General features: G+C 46.7%; 1 protein-coding gene across 5 annotated transcripts in view; it reads left to right on the top strand.

The window, feature by feature from the left end:
• Positions 1-461: 461 nt before the first annotated feature.
• The window catches only part of BMP2K (BMP2 inducible kinase), a 49,687-nt gene continuing 35,065 nt past the window's right edge, over positions 462-15,083 (top strand). For 3 of the 5 annotated variants that reach the window (XR_010360565.1, XM_064416319.1, XM_064416320.1), the window contains exon 1: positions 462-833. Coding sequence is in view for 2 of the 5 variants with exons in the window: in XM_064416319.1 (XP_064272389.1) it covers positions 686-833 (148 nt within the window). In the remaining 3 variants the exon portion in view is untranslated. Of the gene's footprint in view, positions 834-6,558; positions 6,675-9,013; positions 9,154-15,083 lie in introns of those variants that run through there. The other 2 variants (XM_064416322.1, XM_064416321.1) reach the window with 2 other exon arrangements.

Here is a 15,083-nt window from a genome sequence, read left to right on the forward strand (position 1 = left end):
TTTGTGAGGGACCTCTGGAGATCATCCAAACTCCCACAGGTGAGTTTGGAATGTCTGGAGACAGGGGGCCCCACCACTCCCCTGAGGTTTCCCTTCGAAGCACCCCACAGACCCAAGAGGCCGCACACCCCTGGGCGCGCAACGCCATTTTCACCACCGCGCTCATCACCACACCGTTCTCCTCCCCGCAGACTGCTTCCCGAGGGCACGTCCCGCTCCGGGCTGGGTCGGTGGGCGCCGCGAGGGCGGCGAGGGGCCAGCCCGAGGGTGGGTTTAGCGGGAGGTGCCCGCGGAGCCCGCGCCGCCCTCAGGCGCCGCCGCCATGGCCCCGGGGCGGGCTCGCGCCTCGCTCCCGCGGCACGTGCAGGGCAGCCCGCACTTCCGGCCGGGCGGGTACTCTCGCGGGGGGCGGGGCCGCGCCTGCGCCGTCAGGCCGCGCGCCGGCGGGGCGGCCGCTCCCGGCACAGCGCGCGGCGTCCCCTCAGCCGCCCCGGCCGCCCGGGGCTGCGGCCGCTCCTTCCTCCTTCCCCCCGCTCCTCCTCCTTCCTCCTCCTCCTCTTCCCCCTCGGGAGCCGGCGGCGGGCGAGGAGAAGCGAGTGCCGCGGCCGGCATGTGAAGCGGGGCACCCCCTCGCCGCCGCTCTGCCTCCGGTTCCTCCCCGGTGCTTCCTGGGGCTCCGCTCGCCATGAAGAAGTTTTCTCGCATGCCCAAGTCCGAGGGCAGCGGCGGCGGCGGCGGGACGGCGTGCGGCGGCTCCGGGAGCGGCGTGGCCCTGGGCAGGGCGCTGGCGGTGGGGCGGTACCAGGTGACCCCCGAGGAGCCGCTCGCCGAAGGTAAGCACGGGCCGGAGCCGGGCCCGCCGAGCCGCTGGCCCGCGGGGAGCCGCTGGCGGGGCTTGGGCTGGGCTGCTCCGGCCGCTCCCTGGGCCGGGGGCTCCTTGGGGCGCTCGGAGTTGCCCGGCTCGGCGCCTGGGGTGAGGTGCCCCCCGCGCCTCCGTCAGCCTGCCTGTTTTGCCTTTGCCGCCTGCTGTGAAAGAGAGAGCCCCAGACAAACGCGACAAGATGAAATTCCTGGTGTTGCTGGGTGTAAGGCGGCAGATCGGTGTCGCGGTCGCGAGTGGAAGTGCGGCGCTGGCAGGTTGTGCTGTGCAGCCTCTCCCCTCGCTGCGGGGTGCTCGGCTTGTGCTTCTCCTGGCGAGCTCGCACTTGGTGTCGTCGGGCTTCCACGGGGACCGAAGGAAGAGTTGTGTGGGTTTTTGTAGCCGTGGGGTTGGCTGGACTTTGTTGGCTGCGCTGCTGCACTCGGCGCTGGCATGGGACACCATCAAAAGAGCCATTTTTGAGTTTTGCTCTGCGTGTGGGAAACAGTGCGGGGTTCGTCTCCCAGAGCTGGTAATTGGTGCGATGTGTAAAGTGTGATTCGCTTCCCAGGTCACCGAGCTTAGGGCTGCTTCTGCATATTTCATAGCTACTGAATGTTTGCAACTTCACTGCTCGGGGTGTTGTGCGTGGAATAAAACATCTCTGCCGATTTCTTCTGTGTGTTGCATAGACTGTGTAAGTATATTTATGTGTAACTATACTAGTTAACTTTCACTGGTCATGTGCGTTTCTTGGTGGAGATTTAAGATGTGGTTTTAACAAGTGCATGCAGATAATATTACTGATTGGAATGGGAGCACAGAAGTGGCACTTAGCTTTTCATTGCTGTCTAGGAATGATTTTTATAGAAAAGTGGATTTGGTGCGCGATGTTTAGAATGCAGTATTTTGTATTTGGGGTATGAAGATGGTGTCAGGAATTAGCCAACTGCATACCTGGTTGCCTAAAGTCTGGGTGATCCTTGTTGGGAACTGCTTCCAAGCCACTGGAAGGAGGTCTGACAGAAAGTCAAGTCTCGGCTGGGCTGATGGGAAGACAGAGATTTCCTTTAAAAAAATAAAGATGGTGGGGACTTGAACAAAACGAGGCGATATCACAGAAAATGTATGTAGTGGAGAGGAGGGAAATTTTATAGTGCTTTGTTTACTGTAGCACATCATTAAAAGTTTTCTCATAATGTTCTGTGTTTAGAGTCACTACAGATTATGGGTTTTTTCCTTGGGGGCAGGGGAAGTCCAAATTTTAGCATGTGACTGTTGTGTGAATTAACTTCCTACTTTTGAGTCTGAAAGATGTTTTTTACCGCTTTTTTTTTCTTCAGGTTTTATTCGGTCTCTCGAGTATGGATGTTTAGGATGAGGACTGATGGGGGTTGGGGCAGTGCAGATTTGCTGCATCCCGAGCAAAGTCTCCAAGCTCCCCCTGGAGCGGGTCAGTAGGGAGGACCCGAGGGGATGGAGGATAAGGAAACAACAGGTGGCACAGGAGGTTGGGGAGGCTCGGGAGGAGGGGCTGGGCTCTCGCAGCTCCTCTGACTGTCCGGGAGCAGCTGGGCTCCAGCAGGGTGTGGGTGTGTGTGCTGCAGGTGTGTGCCGGAGACAGGGCTCTGTCACTGGGTGTCCGGGTGGCACTTGGCTGCTCCTAACTGACACCAGACTTTGTGGCTCGGGAGGTGGCTTTTTATCCGGGAATAACTCGTTGACAATTAATCCCTGGCCTCAGTAGCAATTAGTAGTAAGAATTGTTTGCTACTGCTGTTACATTAGTCGTACTGCTACCTTTAACTAGTGTGGAACACTTTACAAATCCCCTGGTTAATAATCTTTCTCTTGGAAGGGCAGAGGAGAAAAGTTTTGTTTTTCCTGTCCTCTTTGCACAAGGATTTATTTTTTTTTCAGTTTCTGTAACTGAGTTTAACCGAGGCTTGTAAACTTGTCAGGTAGTTCCTATTACTCAGTGCTGATGAAATAGCATTTAAGATGCTAATAGTTACAGCTTGTGTTATGTGGCATTAATGATAGATCCAGTTAATGAATCTAAAGATCTTAACAAATCTATTTGAGAGGAGATACACAGCGTTCTGTTGGCAGAGGTGTGGTATGTTGTATTTTTATTAGCTATTAGAATTAATAGCATGATGATGTCTGTTTTCTGCAAGCTGTTTAACCCCCACCCTCTTTCCAGCTTTTGCTGTGAGTAGCCTTAGGAAGGCAGCTCCTGGTGCCGGGGAGGATTGAGGCTCCGGGGAGCTGGAGGACTGGCAGTAGTGATACTGAAAAGCTGGGCTTGTAATGACCTTCCTGGGCTGCAGTGCTGGATCTTTGGGTAGATTTCCCATGTTCACGCAGGTGTTGCCATCCAGGTGCTGTTCTCTAGTGCTGGACAAAATGGATTTATTGCAGTGTTCTAAAGGCAGAAGTGTGGAGCGTTATAATCCAGTTGTTCTGAATAAAGTGTAATACTATCTAAAGGAAATGCATCTTTTTGACTACAGAAGGTGTGAAGTTGAAGAGCTGTAGTTGTTAGGCTGTTAGATGTTTTCTTTTGTTCTAAACACACCTATTCTGTGATGACTTCTTGGCCTCCATAACCTAGTGGTCAGTATGCTGTTGGATGAAGGTATGTGTTTTGACTTTTTATTTCTCAGACATGGGGGAAAAAGCAATTAATTTGGTTTAAGGTTTGATGTAGAAAATTAATTCCTGTCTATTTTAAGGGCAAGGCTGAAATATGTGGAATAAGTGGCTGATACGGAGTGAAGGCCTTGTCTTTGTCTTTTTGTTGAAGCAGAGTATTTGCAACGCTGCTCAAGTTTGGAAAGTGAAATCTAATAAAAATTCGGGGAGTTCTCTGTTGAAAGTTACAGGTGGTGAATGGGGAACTGCAGTTACGGAAACTCCAGTATTGAAAAAAACTTTACAGTTGAGAAATTGCAGCAAACTGGAAGTGGCCAGGTATGAAACATGCTTTAAAATTTATCTCAAATGTCAGTGAAGAACACTTTGTTGTGAAGAGTGAAAAGGAAAGTTCAAACTAGCAAATTCTCAAAATATTTTTGTCTTACATGGGGAGGAGATGGAAAGTTGTGGCGTGATATAGTGATACTACTTACTTGGTTGTTTGCCTTGACTTAGAATTCACAAAGTCTTTTTGCTTAATAACTGTGGTAAAAGTGATTTTTCTGCCTACTATAAAAGTAGGCATTGGAGGATGCTCATTTGTCTTAGTGTCTTGATTGCTTGGCCAGATTTGAGATGATGAAACTGAATAAATAAAGGCTTTGTCAGGTTCTACATTGTCTTTGTACCAGGAGCAGACCAAAGAGGTTATGGGAAGTTGTGATTGAGGATATGGGTATGTTTTTAACAAGTGCAGACAAAGCAAGAAAGAGGCAATTACAGCTGTTAAAGAAAAGGCCAGAGGACTCTCCGACTTCCTTCTCAAACTTGACTGGATTGGTTTGGAAGCTCTTTTCCATGGGATGGAGGAAGATGGTCATCATCTGCTTTTTGATTTCATTCAGAATTGGTTAATGGAGTTGTGGGGCATGTGCTGTGTAGTGTTCTCCCCGCAGCAGTTCACGCTCTAGCCAGCCAGTGGATTGCTGAGGAGCGTGGAGGGGAGATGCCAGGCTCCTTGAAGGGATGAGGGGGTAGTTCTGCGTGCCCCTTGCTCTCAGAGGTGCCCAGAGGGGCTGCAGAGCAAAGAGTGAACCTGACACCTGACTGGTCTTGTGCCTGTGTGTGTGTGGAAAGAAGTTGTGTGGTAGTGGGTACCACTACAAAAATAAAACCACTACCAGTGTTTTCTTTTTATCGTCCAGGCTGATAAAGCGGTGAGTCCGGGGCTGTGTGGTGTTGAACCTCTGCTGCTGTGGCTTTGGAGGCTATTGCTTTTCTAAGTGACCATAGATAGGGAGGGAAAAGGCCACTCAAGTGGTGTAAAGTTCATTTGTTAGGTACTTCATGAAGTACTTACAAGTTCATTAGTTCATGTTTGTATAACAGAATGTTTGCTTTTTTTAGTAAGTATGGTGGTTAAAGCAGTTTTTGGTGAAAAGGGGCCTCTCAATAGGGAAGGTAGCTGGATTCCTTCTGGGTGGTGTGCAGGGAAACAGCCAAATTCCCAGGAGCTTCAGTAGCCAACTGGTCATCATCCCACGGAGGTCAGAGGCTCTCTCCCATCTACCCACTCTGGTGGTCAGCTTGCCTTTCTCCTGGAGAAAACCTTTCAACAGCACTGGGTTACTGCAGGCCGTGGGCCAGTCAGTGCCATTTTGGGCCAGGGAGGGAGTCAGTGCCATTACAGTGTGGGGCAGGGGAGGAGCAGTGGCTGTCTCACCTATGCAGAGCTCACCCTGTTAGCACAGTTTCCACCTGGTTATTTTGAGCCAGTCAACCATTCCTCCAGTCTCTTACACCAGTGAAGGAATGAGCTGCTTGTGAGTTCTACTGCCCTACTTTAATTGTGTATAGTCTTTGCAAGTACTTGGTAACTCTTATGATTTGGTTTGCCTCTTACATTCATACTGTTGTAGTTGAGGCCTAAGAAAAATGTAACCTTAATTGAGAGGAATCCAGATTCTGTTTTGTGAGCTCTTGTGCTGTGCCTTTGTAGGTTGTCATGCTGTTTATTGAAGTTCTTCCAAACTGCTTTTGAAATTGGAATAGTCTTGAATGTTCTGTTGTGTTTTTTGCTTTTTCTACCTTAGGTCTCAGCAATAGCAGTTCAGTTTGTAATCCAAATAAACTTTGTGTTGTGCATACCATTCTCTTGGCCTTTGTTTACCCCCCACCCCCCACCTCAATTAAGCTTTTATACCATCATTTTTTTGATCCTCAGAGCAAGGGATTGTGAGGATTTGCAGCTCCAGCAGCTTGTGTAAATTTGAAAGTAGGCTGCTGTATAGCTAACACTGCTTCATCTCCTCTCGAGGTAGGGCTTGTTTGTTGTTCTTATTTCTGGAGAGGTAAATAGACATGCCATTGTAATGGATCTGTGAACTTTAGTACTTCCAAGTGTTTCCACGAGGTGTGGCCCCAGTTTTTAACTCTGGGAGAGCTTATTTCTCTGGCAGGTGTTATGAATATATCTGGTGCAGGGTTACTTCTGCTGGGGTGTGCTAGTGTTCTCCTGTAAGCCAAGGTGACCTGTACAGTACTGGTCTTGGTTAATTTGGTTATTCCATGTGACTTGTTGCTCTGTGGAAGCTGCTGTTTTATTTTCAGCTGTAATCTAATTCAGTTGTTTAGGTGGATTATGAGCTGGAAGGCTGTCTGGAAAGCTAACTTGTGGCATTTGAGTTGGTTTGGTCATGTCCATTTTTTTCCAGAGTGAAACATTTCTGAATCTGTTTGCACATGACTGTAAAGGTCAAGCCTGTTATTCTGTCTCAAACAGTTTTGCTTTGCTAATAATGGAGTAGCAGATACGGTTTGTTCCAGTTCAAGATACAAGGGAGGAAAAGCAGAGTGAGCACTTGAAACTGACTTTTGTTTTGGCTGAAAGCATAATACAATACACGTGAAGCGCTTCTACACTCCCCAAAATAGCCACAGCTGCCTTACATCAAGTGTATCTGCAGGCTGGCAGGTGCTGAGATCCTAGAGCAGCTTTTGATTTCTGGGTGGTGAAAGATGGTGTTGTCCTATGTGGGGATTTTCTTGGGGCTTCACAGGGTGAAAAAAGAGCCTTGTTTGGCTGGCACAGCATGGAGCTGTGCTCTGTGCAATGAGCGGGCAAACCAAAAGTTTGGGGATTTGAATGTTATCCTTGTCTTTCACCAATATTCAGGTAAATGTCTATTTTCATATAACATAGTGCACAGAATGAAGTTTATCAGTTGAGCAGTCACACATCTGGTGTGCTGACCACTGTGGTGGCACTTGGGCACAACAGTTGCTCTTGCTGTGCTCCTCAGAGCTGCTGTGTGCCTCTGGGACACGGGTGGAGAAAGTAACAGGTTGGGAAACATCTTTGTAGGCCGACAAAGGCATCTATTGTACAGCCAGGGCCAAGTTCAGCTCCCAGGACACGTGGTCTAATGCTCTTTGATTATGCAGTTATTAGTCCTTGCATGCCCTGTGGACACTCCTTCCTGCACCGTGTGTGTATGGATGGGTGGTGTTGCACCTCTCTTAACTGCACACAGTTATGGTCTTTTTTGAGGATGTTATCCCTTTAATTTTTGTGTAGCCAGCAGTGGTTAAGTGAAGAGGAAGTACTTGGGAATCTAGTAATTCCAAGCTAAGTTTTCAGGCTAGTGGCTGAGATTCAGATGGTTACAGGAGAAGGAACTTGATTTGTAGCAGTGTCGTGTTATTGTCACACAAATACTCAAGCCATCTTTCCTTTGCCAAATTTTGAGGAAAAACAGATGTGCCAATGTGTGTGCCATCTACTTGTCTTTTTCCTTGCAGATGCATTTTGATAAAGAATGCTAATGTTACAGTGTTCATAAGGGGAGGGGTGTGTGTGCAGATGTGCTGCAGGAGAAAGCTCTTGGACAGGTTTAGGCAGCAGGGGAGAATGGAGGTTTTGTTAGCTGTGTCTGAGAAGGACATGGGGAAGCTTTTAAAGAGGCTGTGCAGGATCTTAAAGTTTTTTTGGTGTGTTGTACTGGTTAAACTGAATTTTTTTCAAAATTAAATCTCAGTGTCTGGCATGTCATCATGGAAAAGAAAAACAGTTGGATAAAAGCAGTAAAATTCCTCTTCAGACACAGGTTAACTGGGAGCCAGTAATTGTGGGAAGAGGGTAGGTGTTTCTCTGGGCTGCTGTCAGTGTGGCAGCAGAGCTGTCAGTCAGTAACCCGTATGTCACCCACGTGGAAGGGTTCCTGCAGTGGTGCTGTGCGTGGAGAGCACAAGTTAACACCAGGGATGGGCTCAGTGTCTAGGGAGCAGCACAGTCACTGGCACGCTTGGCTTTGGCAGCAGGGAAGAAGGAGCATGTCGTATTGCATAAGCGTGTTAACCGAGCGAGCTCAGCTGCCTTTCCAGCTGTAGAAGTTTGTGGGCTCTGTGAATGTGCACAGATGCTCTTTGATGGGTGTCTCACTTGCAGCTGAATAGATGTCACCTCTGGTTCAGAGGGGAGGTGTTGGAGGTGCTCCCTTAGGTTGTGCCGCTTGTCTCTGGCATTGCTTGGATTTACAGTGTTTTGTTTGTCTTCATTCTCCTAATTCCTTCACCTTGTGCTATATTTTACTTGCTGCAGCTATTTTTTGCCTCTGTAATGTTCCAGCTAAGCAGGCTGCCGCAGTTGAAGGAATTGGTTGGTGTTCGTAAGCTGAGCTGTGTTCAGTGACACTATGAATGCTCTGTGCCTGCCAAAGGGCAGCGTGAGGGCTGGGCGGTGGCTCGGGGACTGGCCCAGAGCGCAGGCAGGGTCAATCACTCGCCTGATTGTAACTTGATTGCGTCAGATGCCTCCTTTTCCTAGGAAACTGTTAGATTTGCAAGCATGTGTTATGAAATGGAAGCTTTTCCTCATTTGTGTTTGTGGGCTTAGTTTAAAAACTGTTCATGTGCTGGGTGAGCAGCTGCTTCCCCATGTGTTTGGGATATGTGCCTGGGGTGGCAGTCTGAGGGTGGTGTGCAGGTCACCTCATCTCGGCTCGGTTGTTGTGCTGCGGCAGAGATGGCTTGTCCTGCCTTTGCTGCTCTGGAGGATGGGCATGCGGCAATCCTGAAACCCCTGCTCTCCTCCAGGGAGAGTCTGTGTTTCTCTGCATCACTGTCTGGCTGCTGACGAGAAAGGAGCATGAATTCCTGGTTGTCTTGGGAGTGGATTTCAGTCTCCTTCAGTGTTTGTCTCCTGGTTAAGGAGGTAGGAGCCTTTCCCTTCCTTTCCACATTCACATGTTCCTTGCTCATGCTTGTCTAGGTTGGTTAGTTTTTTCTGGTTCCAGTGGGATGTCTTGGATATGGGTGGGTTCATCTGTGAAACTGGGTCTCTGAACAGAGGCAGGGTGGAGGAAAGTAGAAAAGTGAAGGTTGCCAACTGGAAATAAAAAAAACTCTAGCTTTGATCCTAGGTGACTGTCAAAATGAAGTAAGGAGTGCTTATTTTACTTTGATAGCAGAAAACATGCTGCCTTGTCCTTGAGCATCACGTGTTAAAGCACGCTTGTGTAGTGGAACTGAAAATTGGCAGACTTGGGAGTGTTCTCCCTGTAAAGGTAGAAGAGTCTTCCCTAAGTCTTGCTGATCATTAGGTCTGCTTTGCTTCTAGTGGTGAAAGTACTGAAGAACTGATTATGGAGTCTCAGGTGAGGGTGAACATCTCTGAGCAGTCTGTATCTTGCTCTTCAAGAGGTATCAAAACTGGTATTGCTGCAAAGAGCATCACATGGCTCTTGGAGAGCCATTACTCCACAGAGGGAGAAAGGAAGGTGAAGGGATTTGCCCTGAGTCATGTGAGTCTATACAAGAGATACAGGTAGAGTTTGGAATGTCCTGGCTCTGATGGCTTCTTCCTCATCCCTTCTGTAACATGCTGTGCCTTAATTGCCACATGCAAAACTAAGATGGGAATTCTGACGTTACAGGGCTTGAGGAGATTTTATTCAGAGTCATGTGTATGTTTGGCTTCCTTCCAAACTTGCATGTTATTTAAATGGGTGGATTTGTTCCTGTGGTGCCTATAAACTTCAATAGGCAAGTCTTTACCAATCATGTGCCAAAACATAGGGATGGTCCAATTCCTGGTTTGTTTCAGTTCTTTTGAACTGACTCATTTTTTAAAATTTGTTACTCTGGCTGTGATTTTTATCTGTGCTTCTTGTCTTTCAGTAGCAGTTGTAATGAGTAATTGTTGCAGCGTTTTGCTTCTTATGGAACAAAAAATAGCTTTGGAAGTGAGTGATTAATATGACATTTTATGTTCTTTTGCAATTCCTGCAGGTTGAAAAACTGAATGTGCTTTTATTTAGAAAAATTGTTCCTGAACAAGTTTTTTCTTGTTCTGGATGATGAACTTGCATAAGACTATGAGAGTGGTGCAGAGCAAATAGATCATTAAAGAATGTGAGGCACTAAATTCTACTCTGCTGGCATGTATGTATAAGAACCTGACCTGAATACAATGTGTGTTCATGAGACTAGACTAGGAAGAGTGAATGATATGTAGTGTCAGCATTAGACATGGGATCAGTTCTGGTTTGTGTGATGTGCAGGAAAATTAATCGTTTGGAGAAAAGCAAATGAAATAATGGTTTTCTTTGAGCCTTGCTCTTGTCTCCATAGAGCTCAGTAGCACAGTCTGCATCTGTAGAGTCGAGACCCTTCACTTGCCGTGAATTTAGGTGAATTATCAATTGGCTTTTACATCATGAGAACTTGTGTAAGCAACAGGAGGAATACTTGATCCCAGAAGGAGCTATCCAGAGTCATTTTAGGCAATCTGAAGATAGAAAAGCAAGTTTATGTTGTTTTGGCAACTCAAAAGGAAGTAGTTTGCTGCATTTTATTTGGCCTAGTCTTGTAGTCTTAAAGTTCCATCCATCTTGGTGTGACTTTACAGTATTGTCCTCCCAGCTTTGTGCTTTCTTCAAATATTTGATTTCTCCATTAAGCATTTTATGCTTTGCTTATGACTTGTTAAACTGACAGCAATTTGTATAGCTGCATTCTTAGGAGGGGGCTTTTGCTCAAGGCCATCTTTGAGTTTAGATGGTAGTTGGGTCCTAACACTCTTATTTTCTGAGACTTCCCCAAACCCACTAGTTTCCAGATCAGTCCATTTAATAAATATCTGCCTTGTTCTGAGTTACCACTGTTGACTGGCTTCTTGAAACATGGGAGTTATATGAGAAATGCTAAATGATTTTGATAATCTTGACTCTGCTATTTGTGGTCCTGTTGCCATTGCAGTGTAGCTTGTTTATTTAAAATTATCAGGCTGTTTAGACTGTTATGAAATTTAAGTGTATTGTTTATTTAAAATTGTCAAATGTTACAGTGTGAAGTTTGAAATGCCAATCACAGAAGTGCTGCCAGGTCTTGGGAGATGCTTTATATGCTGTTTGGGGTGTTCAAATGTATTCAGCATATACCAGGTAGAGGTTCAAGAAGTGCCTGTCCCCATGCAGGTGCCAAGGAAGTATTTTTGCCTAAAATGGCTTGTAATTCTGTTCATTGGTGGGCGCAGGTCAGATCTCGGATATTGTGCTCTTAAAGTTTATTGGTCCTCTGTTGTTCTTATGCTGGCTAAGTCTGTATCTCAGCATACACCTTCGGTATGCTGGAGTTTAAACATGCACCAGTATTTGCCAATAGCTAAAGACTATGAGGTAAGGTAATGAAAATCCTTCTTAATTTTTCATGTTGGGCGTTTTAGCACTAATTCCAGGCAGTCAGTCTAATTCTAGTCATGCTCCTGGATGAAATGGTCAGTGAATTATGCTCAGATGGGAGGGTGAGTGAGACTGTGGGCTCTTCCTAGCCGGGAAGAGATGGGCTTCATCTTGCTCATTTGTATGTGTAAGATGCCTTAGAAAAGGAGGGAAGCAGAGACTCTTGCGGTGACATCTGCCTCAGTCTGGAGTGCCGCTGGCGTTACAGACGCTTGGTTTGTGTCTGCTCGGCCTGGTGGCTCTTGTCTTTGTGTGGCAGCCAGAGGTGGCACTGCTCCAGGACGCCGCCAAGCAGCCGCTGGGCCGGGCTCTGTGTGCCCAGCTTTGTTCCCGTGCCACGGCGGCTCGGCTCGGGGGCATTCAGTGCACACTTGGTCATGGGGGAGGTTAGAGAGCCCTGCTTGGCCTTGCGCTCCGGGCCCTCCACGTGGAAATCACAACGCAAGCCGGGATGTCAAGGAAAGTGAAAGTCCAGCTAGAGGGCGAGTAAGAGTTTGGTGGAGATAAGGTGTTTGTTTTCTTAACTGGATGGTAACTGTATGGTATTCAGTTCCAAAAGAGTCATGGGATTTGTGTATTGTCTACCTGCTGATTTTACCAATTTGTAACTATATTTGATTTTTTTATTATACTGGTCCTAAAAGCAAGCTTTATGAAAAAAGTAGCGAATGACATTTCAAATTCATCTAGAAAGTGAAATGGGTTCATGCTCTTAACCTCACTGTTGTAGAATGGTGGACTCGGTGTTTGTCAAGCCGGCATGCACAGATCATGTCCTTGTTGTGGTTTTTCAGCTCACTCTGTTTTCAGGTCAGACCAAACTACAGCTGCAGCCGAGTTCAGTGAACAAAGACACGAGATGGGGAAGACATGCAAAAGATAAAACTGCTGTTCAAAGTGTTCTGGTTTTGGGATTTGTTTTGTAAACTGTGCTAGTGGATGCTCATTGTAGGTGTCTTATCAATGTCTTGGGTAAATTGAAAAGCTTTCCCGTGAAAAGCAGGGGTGGGTAAGTAGATGTTAACAATAATTTTCATAGTAAATAAATTGAACTGTTGGTGATCTGCTGGTAGCCTTCTGTGGTCCTTTCCTTATAGACAGGAAGGAAGTATTACTTAAATACAAGCTTCTGTTAAATATAGTTGCAGAATTAAATGCCTTAGATTTTTTTTTTCCAGTGAACAGAAGGAGGTGGTGATGGTGTAATACATGTAAGTAGTACAGTGGTTGTGACTAACTCTCAAGCAGCTTGATTGAAGATGGAAATACGGGGAGGTTTTTGGTCTTTTTCCAGCCAGGGTATGAGAAGGCATCAGCTTTACCCTAAGAAATAAAATACTTTGTCTTGGGTGCATAAGATGCATTTCTTGCAGGGTGTAGGAAATGCTTGGGTTTTTTGGTTTTGTCTGCTTTTTATTTTTTAAAAGCATGCATTAAGTGAGCTTTTCAGTCAATCTGCTTTCATTTTCCTTAAACTTAGGTTACTGCAGGAATTGCAAGTGTGTTGGGAAATTGATCTGCTTTAGGAAATGGGTGTTTTTTGTTTCTCTAGCAGCCGAGTAGCCAAGGCTGTCAGGCAGGAGGTGCCATGGGAGCAGCAGTCAAACATGGCTAGAAAGTCCCCTGGACGTGGAGAAGCAGGTGGGGTGATGGTGGGCTCTACTCCAGGACACAGAGCTCTTTCCTTTTGCTGTTCAATATCCCAAATTTTAAGCATCTCAGGGTTGCCCCTTGGGCATGGCTGGTATTAATGGGTATTAATAAATGCAGAAACTTTTCACACAAGTCTATAGCAGACCTTAATTCACCTTTCTCATCTCACTCAGTAACTTAATTGTCTTGCATCCCCCAGGCAGTCGCTGGTGCTTCTGTCATAGTTTTTTTGTGAGGTTGGCCCACAGCTGGTGATGGGAGAAGTGGAATCCAGACGTGCAAGGCTGTGGCAGGGTAGCAGTGCCATTAGCAGAGGTGTGCGTGGCAGACCTGCTGTGGCTGCACGGTGTTGTCCTGCTGGGATGTGATTCACAGCCGCTGTTTTCCCAGCGCTGCCGTAGGAGCGGATGCGGATTTGAGAAAAACAGTGCTACTTGTCTAAACTAGCCCAGATAGTCAGCTTGTTACACGGTGGGAATTTGTGTGGGCAGTGGGAAAGGGAGCAGTGGTATGGCCTTTGGAATGCATTGTCTGCGTGCTTAAAATAAAGTGGAGAAATACTGAACTCTGAAATGTGTGTGTAGAAATGGAGTATTTTAGAAGTAGGGAGCTATTTCTGTTCTTGGTTTGGCAAATGCTGAGCTCTTGAGCTTGGGAGCAATGTCTGTCAAATCTTCTTTGGAGTGGAGCTGTGTTCATGACTGAGGCTGGTGGGGTGAGCCTCACTAAGAATATCCATGCCCATGTGCACGCTCACCAAAGCACAGGTGTAGATGTAGGGAAAGGTGGATTGTGTGTATGATCGGTGTTAGTTAACGCTGCCTTTGTTCAGCTGCTTTCCACGGCATTCCAGGCAGTGTTCTGGCACGGGGAACGCTGCCTGCTCCTCAGCCCACAGTCTGGAAGCTGGCGTGTGGCATGAGGTACCCGCCAGCTGCTGCAGGAGATTGTTGTACTGCTGAAAGACAGATGTTTAGTAACAGGACATCCCCTCATCTTCTCATGCACAGGTGCTTCAGGAATGGACAGACAGAACTGTGGCTTCCTTCTCTGGTGGAACTGTGACTAAAGCTAAAGGTTTCATCAGAAATTTTTCGTAAGGCTTGAAAAAGGCATTTTAAATTTCTGTTAAAGGTTATTCCCTCAACAATCACATGGTGTTTAGAATCTGACGAGAAATTCAAATGTTGGAGTTCTGTGCATTTTTAAAGGTGTTGCTGTCAAAAACAGATGGAAAGCTGCACAGCTTCAAGAATTAAATTAATATTTTCTAGACAAAACTCAGATATTTCTTGTGTATGCATTTAGTCTGCCACTCCTAAAAGTGCCTGCAGTACAGCATCTGTGCTGACTGACTGAATGCAGTGCCTCTGAGGGGAAGGACTGCCATCCTTGTGGGGAGGAGGGCGGTTCTGGGAGTTTGTACAAGTGAGCCTATCCCAATAGGAAGCCAATGGACATAGAGTTAGGGATGTTGTGGCAGTGCACCACCAGGGAAATGGAGCAGCAGCATGGAACAGGGGGCTCTGTGGCATGGTAGCAGCACATGAGGGTTGTGGAAGGACTCTGGAGAGCCAGAGTGCCAGTGTGTGTATGACACAGCATGAGGATGGGATCAAGACTGAGCTGCAGCAAGCAGCTCTTGGCATGGGATTGCCTGCAACTGTGGCAGAAAGGAGCTGGCCCCAAATTCCTGGTGAAATAGCATATTGTTTGATGCAGGCTGAAAAAGAGCCTTTTCCAGTCCTCTGTACAAAACTGGATGAGATGTGAAGAGCTGTTTTTCTTGAGGTTATGGGTTTTTTTGTGGAGAAAGACTAGTTCTTTTTGGACTTTATTCTTAATGTCCTTTGATTTCACTGGTTTCTTTTGTGTTGGAGTAGCACAGAAGCTATGGAGGTTAGAGTTGGGGGGGGGAAAGGGGGGCATGTTTGGGGTTTTTGGTTTGGGTTTTTTTTTGTTTGTTTGGGTTTTTGTTTTGTTTTTTAGTGGGGTTTTTGTGGGTATTTTTTTGTTTGCTTTGGTTTTGTGGGCTTTTTTCCTCTCGTGGAAGAAAGTTGCTTAAAACATTTAATAAGGTCTTATTGCTCTCCATCCTTATGGACTTGCAGTTCAGTTTTATTTATTCATATTGCTGGGAGCTCTTTCAAGGCATTTATGCTTGAACTGGTCCTATTCTGTCTTTTGAGTGG

The sequence above is a fragment of the Passer domesticus genome, chromosome 4, assembly GCF_036417665.1.
Source record: "Passer domesticus isolate bPasDom1 chromosome 4, bPasDom1.hap1, whole genome shotgun sequence".
Taxonomy (NCBI): Eukaryota; Metazoa; Chordata; class Aves; order Passeriformes; family Passeridae; genus Passer; species Passer domesticus.